The sequence below is a fragment of the Callorhinchus milii genome, unplaced genomic scaffold (genome assembly GCF_018977255.1).
Source record: "Callorhinchus milii isolate IMCB2004 unplaced genomic scaffold, IMCB_Cmil_1.0 Scaffold18, whole genome shotgun sequence".
NCBI lineage: Eukaryota > Metazoa > Chordata > Chondrichthyes > Chimaeriformes > Callorhinchidae > Callorhinchus > Callorhinchus milii.
In genome coordinates, this window is record NW_024704759.1 from 818,067 (window position 1) to 837,447 (window position 19,381).

At 50.5% G+C, this 19,381-nt stretch overlaps 3 protein-coding genes across 6 annotated transcripts in view; 1 reads left to right on the forward strand and 2 right to left on the reverse strand.

Annotated features, from left to right (window-relative positions):
- Positions 1 to 205: 205 nt before the first annotated feature.
- Positions 206 to 7,666, reverse strand: LOC103189055 (cytochrome c1, heme protein, mitochondrial). Its single transcript, XM_007909303.2, has 7 exons — positions 7,555 to 7,666; positions 5,618 to 5,808; positions 3,804 to 3,930; positions 2,970 to 3,127; positions 2,722 to 2,882; positions 1,703 to 1,803; positions 206 to 1,067 (listed from the first exon to the last, which is right to left on the reverse strand). The coding sequence occupies exons 1-7, from the start codon at positions 7,630 to 7,632 to the stop codon at positions 963 to 965; spliced, it is 921 nt and encodes a 306-aa protein (XP_007907494.1). The 5' UTR covers positions 7,633 to 7,666; the 3' UTR covers positions 206 to 962.
- Positions 6,892 to 14,119, forward strand: LOC103189056 (CMP-N-acetylneuraminate-beta-galactosamide-alpha-2,3-sialyltransferase 2-like). Of its 2 annotated transcripts, XM_007909306.2 has the most exons (8): positions 6,892 to 6,989; positions 9,072 to 9,292; positions 11,136 to 11,565; positions 12,067 to 12,257; positions 12,569 to 12,748; positions 12,977 to 13,022; positions 13,203 to 13,322; positions 13,517 to 14,119. In XM_007909306.2, exons 3-8 carry the CDS (start codon positions 11,299 to 11,301, stop codon positions 13,688 to 13,690), a joined length of 978 nt encoding a protein of 325 aa, XP_007907497.1. In that variant the 5' UTR covers positions 6,892 to 6,989; positions 9,072 to 9,292; positions 11,136 to 11,298; the 3' UTR covers positions 13,691 to 14,119. The 2 variants fall into 2 exon arrangements, with proteins under 2 accessions (XP_007907497.1, XP_007907495.1); XM_007909304.2 differs by lacking the exon at positions 6,892 to 6,989 and having other exon boundaries at positions 8,945 to 9,292.
- Positions 14,120 to 17,916: 3,797 nt separating this feature from the next.
- Positions 17,917 to 19,381, reverse strand: part of mtss1 (MTSS I-BAR domain containing 1) — a 42,769-nt gene continuing 41,304 nt past the window's right edge. For all 3 annotated transcript variants that reach the window (XM_042341866.1, XM_007909302.2, XM_042341865.1), the window contains one exon: positions 17,917 to 18,704. In XM_042341866.1, the coding sequence (XP_042197800.1) occupies positions 17,932 to 18,704 (773 nt within the window). In that variant the 3' untranslated portion in view covers positions 17,917 to 17,931. The remainder of the gene's footprint in view (positions 18,705 to 19,381) is intronic.

Genomic DNA, 19,381 nt, shown 5'->3' on the forward strand with positions numbered 1-19,381 from the left:
ATTGGATCTTATAGGCACTGTATCAAATAATAATAATCCTTGCATTTGACATGACGCTTTATCACAAATTCGAGACGTTTCAAATCGCTTCAGAGAATATACTGTAAAGTGAATTGACTGTGTATTTTGTGGGCGAAACATTCTTACTGCTTTACGATTCTCCATCCCTTGGTTACAGAGAAAGGATCTGTGGGCAGACAACTCGAACCAGACACCAGTAGCATTTATTAAACAAGCAGGTCATTAAATATTTACACAGTGCTGTGTATAGTAATGTCTGGTAATGGAGGGAATCCCTCAACTCACAGTAGGACTGAAAACAGAAAACAAAAAATGTACCCATTCTGGAACAAGCATTAATAATCCTTGCATTTTTTTTGGAACGACATTGCACAAAACACTCAACAAAGCTCAAAACTCCTCAACCAAAGATAATGTCAGGATTGCAACCGTTTCACGTCAGTACAGATGCACACTTTCCTTTAAATTCTTTAATGAGATTAATCACTGTGTGGGACGGACACTGATCAGATCTCAGTGAAAGGAGTTGGGATGCGCTTCCATCCCCAAGTTTCCAAGAAGCCTCGGAGTGAATAATGGGAATTTCTTTCGCTGCCATCTCTCTGCTAAGAGTGGGAGTAACACTCACAGCTCCCCAGAGGGTGAAAATCAGCAGCTTGTGTTTTGCGTGAGTTTCTAAATACATTTAAAAAGAAAGGCCACTCCCACGAGGCACTACCGTAGGTGGGAACATCCCTAGATTCTGTGCCACCAACTTGATCTTGGGAGGAGTTTTAGAATGCTCGGGGTTTGACGATGCGCCATGTTTGAATGCCACTGAACAAACATTCCTACTGTTCGTTATTTTAAAAAACGTCTCCAATGACCATCCCTTAATCCAGTCTGCGTGTGGAATAGGACAGGCACTACTGGAGTTGAGAGAAGCATCCTGGTGGGGGGTGTTATTTCGGGGGTCTGTACGCAATCTTTCGACTCTTTAATACGGACCACCGGTGCCTCTTCATGTAATACAACATTGGTATCACGATCAACGAGAACATCAGCATCTGCGAGAGAAGAGAAGAGCTCAGTGTGCGTGTCATCCTGAGCAGTGCAGTCAATGTGGGCTTAATTTAATGGTCCATTCATAGCTTGCTCACTGAAAGGGCTCTAACGTGCAGGCCAGACTCCATCCCCCCCTCAACCTCCCTCAGGATTACCTAGCCAACCCTGACTTGGGATCTACTACCTAAAAAGCAACTTGATTATTTGAACAGAGACCCCCTGGAACGGCTTCTCAGGAGGGCAGGGCACCGGACACAAACAGCTGGACTCTACCATGGGCTGACGACAGGGTGGGTATTCGGGAAAGTGATCAAATAGGCTGAAGAGTCTATGTGAAATGCTCTCAGGATCTAGTGAACACCGCTGATGGCCAGCATCCCCTGGAACTCTGTAAGGTGTATTGAGACATAGGAATGTAACAAATGCTTGACGAAAAATAGACATGTCATGATACTGTATCCTAAAATATTATCTCCTAAAAAAAATCTATCTAATTTGCATTTGAAAGTATCAACACTTTCTACTTCCATCGTCTCCCTAGGTAGTCTGTTCCATATATTTACCAAGATATTTATGTGAAAGGCCCTATGGAAACACAAGGTGTTGGTAAAGGTTGAAGATTAGAAGCTGCCCTTACCTTCAGGCCCATCCTTTTCCTCTGATCGTGCTCAGGCTCGGAAGACCAGCGCAGGAACGTACACACATCTTTAGCAATCTGACTCATGGACGGAGGCGTTCCTAGAGATCAAACACACGACAGAAAAACCATCACATCAGTCCCAGTGTCACAGACCAAACTAGCACACACGTTCATAGATCTCTCACTAACATTGGTTAAGATTTAAAATCTTTTCCTGACTAAAATGAGAAAGTATGAACAAGCTTTGCTTCCCGGTGGCAATGAGGAGCTGCAACAACAATTAGCATTTATGTAGCTCCCCCTCCCACCACCACACAGGGTACCGTCCATGAGCACTGGACAGTGGCAGAGTGCTATGCCGAGCCAGGGGATTTGACATTAGGCATGGTCGAAGAGGAAGGTCTTCTGAAGATGGGGGAGGAAGGGGCAAGGTTAAGGGATAGAGGAAGAGTGTTCCAGAGTTTTGGGGCACAGCGGCTGAAAGTCCTGCCACCGATGGTGAAACAGACAGCACGAGGGACAAGCAGGAGGCCAGAGCCAGTCGAGTGGAGGCAGCAGGTTGTGGGTTGGTGATTAAGCAGTTCGGAGAGGTAGGGAGATGCCAGAGAGCTGATTCCAGGGAATATTCGGGCCTTAGAGCACATTAGGAAAAAGATACCATACGGGCAGTCAAGAAGTCTGGCTTTTGCACTGCATTCCAACAGCATCCATTATTACCTCTGAGCTGTGCTGATGTCCAGGTTTGCCAGACCAAACTCTCGATCATTGAGTCTGTTACACCATGCAGTCACGGCGGGGATCCTGCTCACGTTTCCCCCCACAATAATAATAATAATGCTTGCATTTCATATAGTGCCTTATCACTTCTTTGAAACGTCTGAAAGTGCTTCACAGAATATACTGTAAAGTGAATTGACTGTAATATTCTGTCAGTAGCCAATTGCGCACAGCAGTGTGACACAAACAGTCGTGGATTGAGTGACCACATTATTTTTTTATGTTAGAATGAGACTCACCATCACTGTACTCCAGGATCTCGTCATAGATCGGAGGTGCCATCCCGATGGCCTGACCAGGGAAGTACGGGTTGTAATAAAGACCTTCTCGTAAGCTGATTCCCGCTGGTGGATCGCAGTAACCGGTCAGGAGGGTGAACACGTAATCCTCACCGCCGTGCCTGCAACAGAGAGGGGGGATTGGGGTATGTTTGGCAGTCGGGAAGGCGTGTGGATTCTGTTAGGAGCAGGTTACACGAGGCCCGTACCTGGCATTGGCGATGTAGCTGAGATCGGGGGGAAGAGCTCCGTTGTTGGCCGCGCGGGCAGCCTCGCTGTTGGCATACGGCTTCGGAAAGTAATCTGAGAGCTTTCCAGGGCGGGTAAACATCTCACCGTTTTCATCAGGTCCGTCCACGATCTCATACTGGGGGGGGGGAGAGCAGGGGATGAGAGAACAAAGGATTTTAGCTGTTAGTCGTGCAGTGTGATTTAGTCACTCAGACCGTTCAACTGCAGCCTAACTTTTCAATGCAATCTACCCTTGGTTGTGGTGGGAGCGGGCGGGGGGACGGGGGTGGGAGGGAGGATTGCAGGGTGTCTAACAAGTGCTCTGGAACGTTACCCTGAGTGAGGGGCGCTATATAAATGCAAATTGTTGTTGTTGTAACAGGCCGAATCCCATCACTGTGCATAAAAGCATCCAAAAACGACAGAGCTCCACAATTTCCTTGTGTCTGGAATGGAATATGCACTCTCTCTCTGAGGGACCACCCTTCTTACTGTATGGCACAGGGTGGTAGCTGGGTGCCACTCGTAAACATGCCGAGACGATGCACTGCGTGAAAGGCGCTATATAAACGCAACTTGTTGAGTGGAAAGTATATCTGCCCCAGTCACTGGACCAAATCCTGTTGATGAACCAGGCTGGGCTGTACTGTCATCAACAGGGCCCTGTCTCTAACCTGTGCTGTACCTGAGCTGGCGGATTGCTCACTGACAACTTGGGAGCCTGATAGGGAAGTGTTCCGTTCCTCAGCACCAACATCCCACAGCTTCACCAGCACAAATCTCATCTTGGACGGAAAGACGGACTCACTCACCTCCTCAGCAATAGCCTTGGCCTCCTCCTCGGTATGCGAGACACCCACCAGGTTTCGGAAGGCCAGGTACTCCATACTGTGACAGGCTGAGCACACCTGCTTGTACACCTCGTACCCACGGCGAATGCTGAAAAAACAAGAGCATTAAACGGTCGTCTACTTTGTTCCTTCACCAATGACTGTAAACCCACAGGTTAACAGAGAAATTATAACTAAAGAGGAGCTTGTTCCACTGAGCCTGAGCTGTCACTAGTTCCTCCACTGGAGCCAACTTTACCCTGTGGAGTCCTGTAGCTTAGTGATTGGAGCTCTCAACAACAACAACAAGATTCCATTTATTGAGCGCCTTTCACGTCGGGAGGACGTCCCAAGGCGCTGTACAGTTGGGTCAGGACCCGAGCATTGGGGGGAAATGGTCAGGGTGAGGGGAGGGAAGGGAGGAAGTAGAGTCGAGAGGGGAGCTGAAGGCTGAAGGTCAAAGAGAAAGGTCTTGAGACCGGCCTCGAAGGAGGAAAGGGAGGAAGCGGCGAAGGCACTGGGGGATGGAGTTCCAGAGCCTCGGGGCTGAGAGGCTGAAGGCCCGGCCACCGATGGTAGGGCGGTTGGGGCGGGGGATGTGGAGCAGACCGGAGCCAGAGGGACGGAGGGTACGGGCAGGTAGGTAGGGGGATAGTAGGTTGGAGAAGTAGGAGGGAGCGAGGCCGTGAATGGCCTTGTAGTTGAGGGTGAGGATCTTGAATTCGATCCTCTGGGGGATGGGGAGCAGTGGAGGTGAGCGACGGTGGGAGTGATGTGTTCCCGAAGCCTGGTGCGGGACAGTACACGAGCTGCAGAGTTCTGAATGACCTGCAGCTTGTGGAGGGAGGTGCCGGGAAGGCCGGCAAGGAGAGAGTTCCCATAGTCCAGCCTTCGCCTCACAAGCAAGAGGAACTGGGTTCGATTCTCATGCAGAGCGAAACGTTAGGCAAGTTTCCTCACTCCGCATGCCTCTGTTTACTTAGCAGTGAGTAGGAACCCAGTTGTTAGTCAACTGACGGATCGCTTTTTCGAATCACTTTTCCAGAAGTAATAATCCTTTCAAAAAAATAACAATTGGACCTCTCAATCCAAGACTGTTTGTGGGAAACTGCCGTGCTCAATTGGCTGTCGTGTTTCGCTCATAAAATACACAGTCAACTCACTTCAGGTTATCCTGTGAAACGCTTTGAGATGCCTGGAAGACGTGATAAGGCGCTGTATCAAATGCAAGGATTATTCTTATTATTTTCCCCCTGCGCTCCCTCCAAACCCTTAAGTACGAGTCCCGGACATGTGAGCTCTCCATATCCTCAAGCCAGTAAAACCGCCATATACAGTTACTCAGTCCCAAATTTCAGATGAGTTTGGTCAGATACAACACACGCTCAAATACCAGGGATATTTGGGGAATGCGTTTTATCTTTAGGAGTAATATTACTGGAGAGGCAGAGCATACGTTGAAGCACAAAGCTGTGATACTACTTTATGATGCAGATCAGGATTATTGAAATGCACACACACTGGTCTAAATCCAATCTCCAAGTGCTTTGAGACATTCATCCCACCTCAAAGACTATAATCCCGCCAAAAAAAATAATTTGGTCACTCATTCCACAACTGTTTGTGGGACACTGCTGTGCGCAATTGGTTGCCGGTTTATACAGTCACAACACTTTACAATATATTCTATGAAGCGCTTTGAGATGTCTCAACGTGGCGATAAGGCTCTACATCAAATGCAAGGATTATTATTATTATTATACAAGTGCAAGTCGCTGTAACTGTTCTGTTCTCACCTGGCGTGATCGAGAGAAGACAGCAAGCCATTGTGGCTCCACGGGTAGTTGGGAGGATGCAACTCGAGTTCATCAGCTGTTACAGAGCGATGCAAAGCCAGCGCAACAGCACTGCCACCCACGGCTAGCATGCCCAGCGTGGACAGTGCCACCTTCTTCCCACGCGACAGGCTGGCAAACGACATGTTGACCTGAAAGACAAGTCACTGAGAAAGCCATACATAGCATCATAGAATTTTACAGCAAAGGAGGCAATTCAGCCCATCGTGCCTGTGCCAGGCCTTTGAAAGAGCTACCAACTGGTGCCACTCTCTCACTCTTACCCCTTGCCCTGCACATTTTTCTGTTTTAAGTACCTATCTAATTCCCTTTTGAAAGCTTTTATTGAATCTGCTTCCAGAACCCTGTCAGGCAGTGTATTCCAGAGTTTAACAACTTTCTGGGTAAAAAACATGCTGGGTGATCGCAGTTACATTCAGGAATCAACGCAGTAAAACGTGAGGGGAGGTGGGTGAGGAAACCATGATGATATGGAATTACTTTATTTCATACTGTACTGTGGGGAACTGCCAAGAACAGTACGGATGAAAATTCACACCTCGTGGTACGGACTTTATAGTCCCAAGGAAGGGCTCACACCTAAAAATAACTTGCTTTTTTTCAAGAAGATGCTCCCAAAATGGCATAAACATTCTGTGAGTGCAAAGGAACCTTGTGAATGATCGTCACTGTTGACAGCAAGTCATATTTTCAGTCAACATTTTCTCACACCGAGCAATGGGGAGATTGACATTGCAAGCCTGTCAGTGCCTGGAATAATTAAAGACACAGCGAAGCCTGGTGTTTCCATTCACCCCCAGAATCACTAAATAAAATCTTCTGTTGAAATGTCTGTGCAGCCAAAGTCAGGAGACGTACAATGCGAAACATACACTGTGGCCTCCAACCAGCCCTGTTCCTGTTCAAATCCCATTTGGTTGTTATAAATCCTCAATTACTCGCTTCACCACAAACCATTCCAGGTCCCTGCTGAATTCACCATTTACATTTAAATACAACCTTTCATGTCAGGAGGTCATTCGTTTCAAGACTCTACCACCGCCCCCCAAGTGAACACTCCCAGTTTCTCCAGTCGCTCTCCTCTTAGATCACATTGCCTGAATCTCAGGTATAAGATCTGTTGCCCTCTATTTCACCCTCTCGAAGGCCTGATGTCCTTACTCTGTCTTCTCTCTCCCCCTCGCCATCAAAAACCTCAGGCTCTCAAGTCAGCGGTTTGAGGACATAGACATGTCCTCCAGATGAGAAAGACTCAGCCGAGATTGAGGTAGTACAGGAGGACCCGAGTCAAGATGGGAAAGAGCAGTTCAAGGTTTGTGAAGGGCAATTTCATCCCCGAGAGGAGGGCGCGAGGCTCTGGGCAGTGGGAGGCTGGAGCTGCCTTTCCAACACAACACTGGGGAGACCTGGACCGGACTGTCCGATGGACGGTCGCCTGTCAGTGCCGAGGCATCAGCAGCCCAACGGCCTCCCTCACACTATCCTGGAGATATATTTAGCCATTCACTCTGCACAGCTGTTTGTGGGACCTCACTGCGGGCAAACTGGCTGCCACAAAACAGTCACTACACTTCACAGTGATCCCGATAAGGCGCTGAGCCAACATGTCACAGGGTCCCGGGGATCGTGGAACCGGCGGGTGAGCGAGTGGGTGACAGGCGGCTGCCTCCCGCTTGGCGGCCCGATCCCCGGCCCCGGGCCTCCCCTCCGGCCTCCCCCGACCCCGGGAACCGCAGCCGGTGAGGTGACCTTGACAGGAAGCGACGGCGGTGCTGCGGGCACCGAGTCCCGAAGGGGAGCCGGGAGCGAAGGTGTCGGTGGGGCCGCGTCAGTGTGTGTGTGAGTGTGTGTCCCCGCCCCGGAGTCCCGGGCCTCACCTGGCGGCTGTGCAGGGCTCTGTGCCGGGTCTGAAGGAGAAGCCGCCCGCTCCCCGCAGCCGCTCGCAGCGCCGCCATCTTGAGAGTCCTGCCCCCACTCCCAGCATGCACCGCGTCCGCCGCTGCTCGCCAACTCCCCCCGCACCGCGGCTAACCGGCGCCGGGAGGAGCCGCGTGTCTACATCGGGAGGCAGAGGGCGCCAGGCCTCGGCCAACCGTTCATACACCCGCTCTCCCGCGTACGGGGCAAAGATAACCCCTCCACCTCGCCACAGGGAGGGGATGAGGCGCCGGGAGGTGTCGCAATGGGCGCCGCCATCTTGAGTGTTGCGCCCTCACCCCCAGCGTGCACCGCGCACATCAGCCCTGTGGCCCGGTTTGGGCGGGATCACGCCGCGTTGCGTGGGTTTGGTTGCATTGGGCGTGAAAAATAACAGCTGTGGGCGGGTAGCCTAATATTTAAATTGTTTAATTTAAAACTTTTTTGTGCTTTGAAGACCTTTTTTTTTTACACAGTTTCAAAGCACTTACCTAAAATTGGCCACTTTCGTGTTACCCCAAAGGAGGCAAAATAGCCTGTAATATTTGGGCTACTTTGGGGCTCGTATTGGGTTGACTTTGGGCTACAAATGTGGTTTAATATCCAGCAAACGCTGGTCAGCGCGAGCGGCTGTCACTGTCTGTCACTGAGAGGGTCAGGGTCAGTGTGTGCCGAGATGTGGATGCGACGAAGGAGATATAAGAACATAGGAAATGCTTTTTACACAAAAGAAGGCAAAGGTCCATCCAGTTCGCCTTCCACCATCCTGGCAGTCGTTTGACACCTCGTGTCCGAAACTATACACTGTATCCCGAGATATTATTTCCTAACAGAAATTATCTATTTTGTTCTTGAACAAATTAACACTTTCTGCTTCCACTGTCTCCCGAGGGAGCCTCTTCCGTACATTATTTTGGGTGGAACAATTGCTTGGGGGAGGGAATGAGCCCATTTAAATAACTGGGAACTGCAGCCCTATCTGAGAGCCCCTCCAGCACACACACAGACATATAGAAACACAGATAGATACAGAGAGAGAGAGACACACACACGGGTTGAGTACACGCTGTGGGGTCAAGCATAAACAATTTGCAATTCGGGAGGTATGGCTCATAAACAAATACAAAAATGTATAGCCTGCTACGTAAATATAAAACTCACCAAAATCTGGTCTCCACATCTTTCTAAAGAGACTACAATAATGTTAACCTGTATTTAAATTGTAAATAATGCGATTTTGCATAATTTTTTTGGGGGGGGTTTGCATAATTGTTATTTTTTTCTCTGCATAATTTCCTGCTGTGTATTCCTGTGAAGCGCTTTGAGACATTTTGATCAAAAGCCAAGATAATTATTTATGCTAATTATTATTACTAATAAAAGAGGCACCAATATAACTTTACCATGGTGTTCAGGGCAGGGAGGGAAAGAAGCAACAAAGCCCAAAGTCTAATTGAAAGTTTTTTTATATATTAAGAAACCTGAGCAGAACCTTGGGGAGATGTAGTCCTGTTAGTCCCGCAAGGCTGAATTTTTCCCAGTAGCAGCCATCAGTTCATCGCCTCTATGTGAGCTTAGTCTCCAGCCCACAAGAGCAGGGCTGCCCCTCCCCTCAGCCCTGTCAGCCAGCCAGCCTCCCAGAGCCACAAGTCATCTCCAGCCTCGCCGACAAGCAGATACCCAGAGCCCAGCCAGAGGGTAAATACATACAATCTTCATCACAACACCTAGATTCCCTCTTTCTCTCTCGCTCCCCCTCTCTCAGTGTGAGTGTGAATGCCTCTCTCTCTCTGTGTGACACCCTTTCTCTCGGTCTTCGTCTCTCTTGGTTTCCCTCTCGCTGTCTCACTCACACTCTTGCTTTCTCACTCCCTCTCAGTCTCCTTCCCTCACTCAGTCTGTCTCTTTCTCTCACTTTTGTTCTCTCTCTATCTGTTTGTCTGTCTGTCTCTCACTCTCGTACTCTTGTTCTGTCTGTCTGTTTCTCTCTTTTGGTCTCTCGTCAGGTAAGTTGCTGTTAAAAGAGTTTCTATTCAAGAAAAATTCTCATTTCCTGCCTCCCTCACAGGCTTGGCTTTAAATGGCCGCATAGAATTTTACAGCACAGAAGTAATAACGTTTTGTAAATTCTGTCTGTTTCCGCTCAGTTTCCTTCCGCAGCCTCCATAACATTACACTGGTCAACAATTTTTTCCTACCAACCTAACTGTCTATCTGACGTTCTCTTTCTCAAAACTAAATTGTAACTCCCTAGATTTGATGAAATGGGGCTGTGTTATGGAAAATATTTTTTCTTACTTGTCTGGACTCAGAGAGTCAGTCTCAACTTCTATTTATTTATCCAGAGCCCGTCACTTCTCTGAGTCCTGCCCCGTGGGGATTATCACCAGAGGTAAAAAGAGTCAGTTTTCATTTTTTATACAGTGGTTTGCTAGAATGTGGAACATTTTACCACAAATTTACTGGAAACGGAGCGGAAACCACAAGTTTCCTTTGTACGTCCAGAAATGTACAAAGAAAACTAGATAAGGAAAAGGGAACGTGGTTAGAGTAGAGAGCTCCAGTGGGGGAACACACATCCAATGTGTGCCGTATCTGGGGTTTAATGTGGAGACTCACTCCATTTCGGTCACAAAATATAGAGTCAGTATACTTTAGAGTATATTCTGTGAGGGGCTTTGAGATGTCTCACAATGTGATAAGGCGCTATATCAAATGCAAGGATTATTATTAGAATGTGCACAAAGCCTCTGGTCAGGAGTGAGGGATGTGCACAGATCGTACTCCCTGCGACTAGAAACACAGTGTAATATCGCAGACTGTTAAACATTGACAGGTGCTGGTTGGTGCCCTTGATTTTCTCAGCCATCAAGTTGAAGTTTTAGCCGGTTTTAACTGGTTGGGAATTAGCACTGAGGAGACGCTTTGTTCCACTCCAAAAATAATTAGGAGCAGAAAGTAGAACTTGCAGAATCTTATGTAAACTCTTTTATTTCAGCTACAAAATCAAACAGTCCACCCAAAAACTCTCCAGTCAATTCTCCCTGTTTCCTGCTTTTCTACCTCCTGATCTTCTTTCATTGATCCTCGTCAATTGGTCCTTATTGTCTTAATGAGTATCCAACACAGGAGACGATAATCTGAGGCTCTGTCCGAGTCTCGTCTGACAATCCCATTGTTCTTCTGTTTACAGGACCTCACCCAAAAAACCTGAAGGTCACTCAATGTCAGAGTCCTGTAGCTCAGCGCACTCGCCTTGCAAGCGAGACACCTGGGTTCAATTCCCGGCAGGGCGAAACCTTGGGCAAGTGTCCTTACTCCACACGCCTGATAATAATCCCTCCAAAACAAAACAAAACAATAATAAATTGCTCATTTTCAATCCACGACTGTTTGTGGGACTCTGATATGCGCAATTAGCTGCCGTGTTTTGCCCACAAAATACACGGTCGCTAAACTTGTACAATATATCCTGTGAAGCGCTTTTGGACATCTCAACAACATGATAAGGCGCTGTATCAAATGTAATTTGTTGTTTCAGAGCAGCTGTTCTTCAGTGAGGAGGAGGCGGAGGTGGAGGATGGGGGGGGACGAAGTGGGGGGCGCGGATGGAGAGGCTGGACGTGATGCCTTTGCCTAAGCCCTGGTGCCGGTCATGGTAATGGTGTGTGTGAGCCGGAGGTGAGCAAGCGGCGGAGCCCAGGATGTACTGGGGCAGGGGCTGGAGGAGGCCTCGCTGGTGGGCCTGCCTGCTGGCCGGCTTGGCCCTGCTGCTCTGCCTCCACGCCAGCCTCCGGTGCTGCTCTGGGGGGAGAAGGGGCCGAGGCGTGTCCAGCGTATGTGGTTGCCGGACCTGTGTGGCTCAGCCTGGCACTGACTCCTGGTTTGACGAACGTTTCAACTCAAGTGTGGAGCCGCTGCTGAGCACAAAAAACTCCTGGATCCATCCCGATGCCCTGCACTGGTGGATGGTGAGTGATGCAGGCCTGAGCTGGGCTGTCCTGAGGGCTCAGCACTATTCCAGGATCCTGGTTTCCCCGAAAATATTGTGGAATCCTGTAGCTCAGTGTTTGCAGCACTCGGCTCGCAAGCGAGAGGACCTGGGTTCGATTCCCGGGCAGGGCGAAAAGTTGGGCAAGTTTCCTTACTCCACACACCTCTGTTTACCAGCAGTAAGTAGGAACCTGTTTGTTAGTCGATTGGTGGATCGCTTTTCGAGGGTAATAATCCCTTTAAAACATTTTTTTATCAGTCAATCCACGACTGTTTGTGGGAGGGACGCTGCTGTGCGCAAATGGCTGCTGCCTTTCGCCCACAAGATATACAATCAATTCAATTTACAATGTATTCTGTGACGCTCTTTGAGACTCAACAATGTGATAAGGCGCTGTATCAAATGCCGGGATTATTATTATTATTATCACTGCGGTTTCCTGAGACCCTGAGGTCTCTCTCACTGTTGCTGTTGGCAGAGACTGCAGTCTGGCCGGACTACGGTTGTCAAAGTCACTGAGTGGTTGCTGAAGGCGGGGGCGACTACAAACCCGTACCAAGGCCCCCCCCAGCCCTCCCGCTGCCGCAGCTGCTCCGTGGTTGGGAATTCGGGAAATCTCCGAGGTTCGGAGTACGGGAAGTTGATCGATTCGCATGACTTTGTCCTGAGGTGAGTGTGTCCACGTGTAAGTCAGTCTCATAACAGCTCACAGGCAACAACAACATCATAATTACCCTTAAATATGTCACGCCTGTCATGTGGGAAGGACGTCCCAAGGCGCTGACACCAGTAAACACAGCATCAGACACCGGTTGGTCACGGCCAATCCAGAGAGTTCTCATTCCCAGCGGATATCATGCAACTCAGTCTCTAACCCTGACCTGTGAGTGTGGATGCACAGTATAGAGGGAGGAGGGTCAATGTTGGTATGAAGGATCAGAATGAGTGTGTGGCTGATGGCAGGTGACCTTTGTGCCTAGGATGAACCGTGCGGCGATCGCTGGGTTCGAGCCGGACGTGGGCACGAGGACCACCCACCACTTCATGTACCCAGAGAGCGCCCGTGACCTGCAGCCCCATGTCTACCTGGTGCTCGTCCCCTTCAAACTACTCGACCTGATGTGGCTCAGCAGTGCCTTGTCCTCAGGGCACATCAATGTGTGAGTCTCTGTCACACACTGGGGGGGATGACATGGTGGGATTCAGCGAAGGGGTGATGGGGTTTGTGGGTTCAGAGATGGTGAGGGTTGAGGAAGGTGCGTGTGGAGGGTAATGGGGTGAGAGATGGGGAGGGTGGAGCCAGGGGGTGCAATTGGGGTATTGGGGCGGGGGAGCAGTTGAACAAAGGGAGAGCTTCACTTTCACATCTGCCTTTTCTTCCCCAACAGAACCTACACCAGAGTCAAGCGATACATTAAAGCCGATAGAGACAAGGTGAGATCTTGACAGCTGTAATACCACATCCACATGTGCACACGGAGACACAAACACACGTCATACGAGCTGTGACATCGCATTGCTCTCCCCCGCCCCGCCCCGGCCCCCGCCTGGAGCATCAGCCCAGGCTGTGAGCTGTGACTCTCTAACCCCGACAATGTTTCTCCTCAACACCAGGTGCTCGTCATCCACCCAGAATTCTTCAAGTACGTCCACGAGAATTGGACAGAGCGACACGGCCGGTATCCGTCCACAGGCCTCCTGACTCTGGTCTTCGCTCTTCACCTCTGTGACCAGGTGAGAATGTTACCTGGTCCAGGCCATCGATGCCCCCCCTTCCCCCCCCACCCCTAAGTGCTGGCTGGCGGGGGTTGGGGACAGCTCATTGGCCTCCGGTGGGTTTCCGTACCCACAATATCCGTATCAATGCGGAGAATTCCGCGGGTTTCTCTAACCTCCCTCTAATCCTCCGCCGGTGTCTCCGCTCCCAGGTCTCGGTGTTCGGCTACGGGGCGGACATCCGCGGTAACTGGCACCATTACTGGGAGAAGAACCGGTATGCGGGAGCGTTCCGGGCAACGGGAGTGCACCACGCCGGCTTCGAGAGGCAGGTCATCACCCAGCTGGCCATTGGCGGCAAAATCCGTCTCTACCCCGGCCAATAGCCAGTCACCTGAGCCGAGTCCCCACACACCCACACCCACCCCCGGCTCCATCTTTTAACTCTACAAAAGACAGCACGGAATCGTGGAGAATTCTTTCAGCTCGTCCAAACCCGGACACTGTTTTTTCTGCAATTTTCTTACAATTAACCGGCTTCACAAATCAAGGCCTGTGTCGGGAGATTTCCACAATCCCACCTCAGGTTAAATTTTGGAGCAAATCAGTCTCTGAGGCGGGACCTGACACTCAAGACAGGGGAAATTTCACAGCAGAGGAGGCCATTCACCCACCATGTCCGTGCTGCTCTGAGAAACAACCATCGTTCAGTCCCTTTCCCTGCCCGACTGGAGCAGCTGTGTGTGTGTGAAGTGGTGCGACTATGTTTTGTGGAGTGAGTGACCAATTTTATTTGGGGGATTGACGGCCAGGACACCAGGAGACAGAAACTCCCTTCACGTTTCCAATAGTGCCCTGGGATCTTTAACGCCCACCAAGACTGCCAGACAGTCGTCTCACGCGAAGAATAGCGTCTCCAACAATAACAACAACTTGCAATTACACAGTGGTGAGGGTTAGATGCCACACTGGGGGCTGAGAACAACTATCACAACAACAAATGACATTTGTATAGTGCCTTTCACGTTGGAGGACATCCCAAGGCCCGACTATAGGCACAGTTCAAGATGTAGATTTCAGATGAGATATGAAGATAGAGAGGGTGTGATTGCTTGACCAGAGCTGCATTGCAGTCAGCCTGGACTGCGTGAGATAACAACAACAACAACAAGAAGATTCCACTTATTGAGCGCCTTTCACGTCGGGAGGACGTCCCAAGGCGCTGTACAGTTGGGTCAGGTAACATAAGGTTAGATAACATAAGAACATAAGAAATAGGAGCAGGAGAAGGCCATTTGGCCCCTCGAGCCTGTGCCCTACTAATTAATAAGATCATGGCTGATTTTCTAACGTAATTACATTTACCCGCCCTGTCCCCATATCCCTTAATCCCTTTAGTTTTTAAAAATCTATTGATCTCAGTCTTGAATATGTTCAATGAATGACTGAGCATCCACAGCCTCTGGGGTAGAGAATTCCATCAATTCACTGGCCTCTGAGTGAAGAAATGTTTTCTCAACTCAGTTCTAAAGGGCTGACCTTTAATCCTGAAACTATGACCCGTAATTTAGGAGAGAAACTAGCAATAAAGCAACAATAAGTGCAATACCTGGGCTCACGCGACTCTTTACACACGTCTAAGCTGCTGCACTCACACCTCACCACCAGACGGTAGCACTGAACCTGACGGAGCACAGGCTGTTCACATATTGATGGGAAGAGAAGCAACACTTTGCCGCTCAGTGACCGAGTTACGTTATTACTGTCCTGTCTCAGCGTAAGAACAAAGGGGATGTTTTTGCTGTGATTAGAATGACTCGAGTAGAATAATAATAATAAACCTTGCCTTTGATATAGCTCCTCATCATGTCATTGGGACACCTCAAAACGCTTCACAGAACACACAGTAAAGTGTAGTGACCTTAGATTTTGTGGGAGATATGCGACACCCAATTGTGAACAGCAGGGTCCCACAAACAGTCGTGAGTGACCAAACTGTATATATTTTTGAGGGATCATTACCCCCGGAAAAGCAATCCGCCAATCGACTAACAACCAGGTTCCTACTTACTGCTCGGTAAACAGGTGAGTGGAGTAAGGAAACTTGCCAGAGACTTCGTGAAGCAAGTAAAGAGGACACAGAAACTTCCCCATTATCCTTTAATTCAAGGCTGCAGCAATCACTACAAAGAAAACAAAAACCTCTTACTATAAACCTTATAATACAGAATAAAGCAAAAAAAAAGGCGAGAGATCAACTCTCCAACCATCCTGATGATCGGACAGAAAGTATCAGCGTGTGAGAGAGAGAGAGCGACAAGGCATGGTCAGGGGGGGCACAAGCCCTCCATCTGCCAGCTGCCAACTCCAACACAGCAGCACGGGCCCAGGACCCCCCCCCACCGAAAGCCCAGCAAGGAAGCGGTTCAGGGACAGCCCCTCTCGCCCTCCTGGCAATTGCTGGGATTTGCAGGTGGTGGAGATCCCTGACCATGTTGGCCCAAATACAGCGATGGGGGGGAAACGCATAGATTTTGGGGGCATTTAAAAGGGAAATAGACAGAAATGGAGGAAGAGTATCAGAGGAGGGGACAAGGAAAGGGTTGGGGATTGGGATGAATGGTTTCAATGGAGAAGCGACGGCAACGGGAGCCGGGCGGGGGGGTTCTCGCCCAGTGCTTGGGGTGGGGGGGAGAGAGGGTCACCCACTGCTCGGTGGAGAGGAATAGGGCTTAGGGACGGTTCACCCTGAGTAACATTGACAGACATGAGGAAGGAAACTTTAAACAGTGACATCCTGGGATTCCCCACAGACAGCACGGAAATGTCTCAAGAGAAAGACAACAAACACTGTTGAGCATTAATTAACTTTTCTATCAATGTGTGTGTCGTGTGACCGAAGGAAAGAGGCAAAACAACGATCGATTTTCAAAAGTCAAAAATCATCTCACGACAGCATAAAGCATGACCCCCCCCCCCGCCCTGCAAATACACGCTCCTCTTTAAAGTGCACTGAGAGTGATTTGTTACGTAAAAATACTCTTGTGTTTTATATTTTTTTCTTTGTGCTCATCAAACTGAGAGACATCAGTGTATCAGCCTGGGTTAGAGACACAGTAAAGCTCCCTCTACACTGTGCGTCCACACTCCCAGGTCAGGGTTAGAGACACAGTAACGCTCCCTCTACACTGTGCGTCCACACTCCCAGGTCAGGGTTAGAGACACAGTAACGCTCCCTCTACACTGTGCGTCCACACTCCCAGGTCAGGGTTAGAGACACAGTAAAGCTCCCTCTACACTGTGTGTCCACACTCCCAGGTCAGGGTTAGAGACACAGTAAAGCTCCTCTACACTGTGCGTCCACACTCCCAGGTCAGGGTTAGAGACACAGTAAAGCTCCTCTACACTGTGTGTCCACACTCCCAGGTCAGGGTTAGAGACACAGTAACGCTCCCTCTACACTGTGTGTCCACACTCCCAGGTCAGGGTTAGAGACACAGTAACGCTCCCTCTACACTGTGTGTCCACACTCCCAGGTCAGGGTTAGAGACACAGTGAAGCTCCTCTACACTGTGTGTCCACACTCCCAGGTCAGGGTTAGAGACACAGTAAAGCTCCTCTACACTGTGGGTCCACACTCCCAGGTCAGAGTTAGAGACACAGTAACGCTCCCTCTACACTGTGTGTCCACACTCCCAGGTCAGGGTTAGAGACACAGTAACGCTCCCTCTACACTGTGGGTCCACACTCCCAGGTCAGAGTTAGAGACACAGTAACGCTCCCTCTACACTCGTCTTATTCATACCCTCAGAAGAGCGCCCTCTGCTGTACCAGTGGGACATTGCCCCTGTGGTCTCTGTGTGACTGAATGGTGGTCACCGTGACTGCACTTTATCCCCAACTCAATCTGCACAGGAGAGAGAGAGTCTCCGTTATTCACGGCCGGTGTGAGGGGAGAGGACTGAGCTCACGCCTGAGTCACTGCTTCCCATGAATCACACTGGTCATTGCTTTACAGTCCCAGCGCCACACACAGGGTATGGTTGGGGGCGGGTGGGGGGGTTTACTGTAAGCGCTGCCTCGTCTCACCTCAGCGGGGGCATTGGCTGTGGATCAAACCCCCTCCCCTCACAGTGCTGGTGCCTCAAGGTCCCTGGGCACCCGTTAATGGGGGATTATTGGGAGGGAGGAGGGTAACTATTATGGTTGGGGAGGGGGTGGGGGAGGGGTCTGATACCCCCCGACCTCACCCCAAATCTGCTTGTAAATGTGTGAAATTGGGACAGACACCAAACTGAAGCCAGTTTGACCTCAGAGCCCCCCCTTTCCCAGCAAGGTGTGGGAGTGACTGAAACCCCCTGGGAGGGTGGGTGGGGTGAATTATTGCTGGGCATCAACCCTCACCCAACACACACAGACGGTGCTGGTGGGGGCAGTTATCGGCAATAATTGGGAGGAGGGTGAAGAGGGGGGTAATTATTAATGTTATGGAGTGGAGGGGACTATTACTTGTTTCTTTCCCCCCACCTCATCCCCAAAAAAACTGCTTGTAAATGTGTGAAACAATGTGCCCTCTGCCCCCCCCACCCCACAGCTTCTCCCTCCCCCCCACCTCCCCTTCTCCCCACTACCACAGCTGTGGGGCCGAGCGGTCGTTGCTAGATGTCTTCCTGAGGCTGACGCCGCGGCGGATCATGGAGAGCATGTCCCCGGGTCCAGGGGACGCTGGCGGAGGAGGTGAGGCCTGGGCCTGGGCCTGGGATAACACCTCGGGCTCGCGTACGGCCACGGCCGCCTCAGTCCTGCCGGGGCCCGGGTGCGGTGGGTGAGGGCCAAGGCCTAGTCCGTTCCCTGCCGGTGCCGCTGCTGCGCTCCGGGTGCCGCTTTCCTGCAGGTCTGGAGCCGAGCGCTGCAGTGTACCGAATGGCTGCCCGTGTACCCCAGGCCCAGGCTCCAGCCCTGCGCTCAGGCCCAGGCCCAGGCTGTGAGTGGAGCCGCACAACCCCGGTTTCCTGTAGGCCAGGCCGGGGCGCGGGGCCTGCTGGCTCATGCACTCTTTGCTGCCCGTGCAGGAGGTGGCGGGCCTGGGGCAGGCCTGAGCCTGGGCCTCGGGCGGGCTCGGCGCTGGCACCACAGGCGTCCGGATGGGGATGGGCATGCCACTGAGCGTGCCCCGGCGGAAGGTGGGCTTGCGGCGGATGGTGGCCACGTGCGGAGCCCCCGGCGGCTCGGGCTCCAGGAGGCTGACGGTGGAGGTCGGGCGCCGCTCCTGCAGCAGCCGCCGCAGGTTGTGGCTCAGATCGCTGTTCCGCGGGATTGTGGAGGATCTGTCAAACTCCATCAGCAGTGAGTGCGGCAGCTCCTGGTCACCGTGTAGTGACACACTGTCATAGTCTGGCACTGCGGGCACAGGGCAGAGAGAGAGAGAGAGTGTGAGTGAGTGAAAGGGTGTGTCAATGTGAGGGAGTGTGAATGAGTGTGAGTGTGTGTGTTTGTGTCAGTGAGTGAAAGTGTGTGTCAGTGTGAGAGAGTATGAGTGGGTGAAAGTGTGTGTGAGGTTGTGTGCGTGTTAGAGGGGGAGAGAGAGAGAGTGTTTCAGATGGAGAAGCTGACAGATATAGAGAGAGCATTAAACACACAGTACATATCACATAATGACTGGCAAGTGTATGCAGTGGAAGGCTCCACAGCTGTCACTGAGCTGGGAGTGTGGACACACAGTGTAGAGGGAGCTTTACTGTGTCTCTAACCAATAGAGTAGTGATAATGGGGATTTCGATTATCCTAACATAGACCGGGAAACACACAGTGTAAAGGGCAAGGAAGGGGAGGAATTCCTGAAATATATGCAGGAGAACTTTCTGGATCAGCATGTTTCCAGCCCAACGAGGAAGGAAGCAGAGCTGGATTTAGTTCTGGGAAATGAAGTGGGGCACGAGGAGCAGGTTTCAGTAGGAGAGCATCTGGACAATAGTGATCACAATATCATGAGGTTTAGAATAGTTATGGAAAAGGACAACCAATCAATCAAAGGTACAGACCCTCAACTGGAAGCGGACTAATTTCAGTGAGCTATA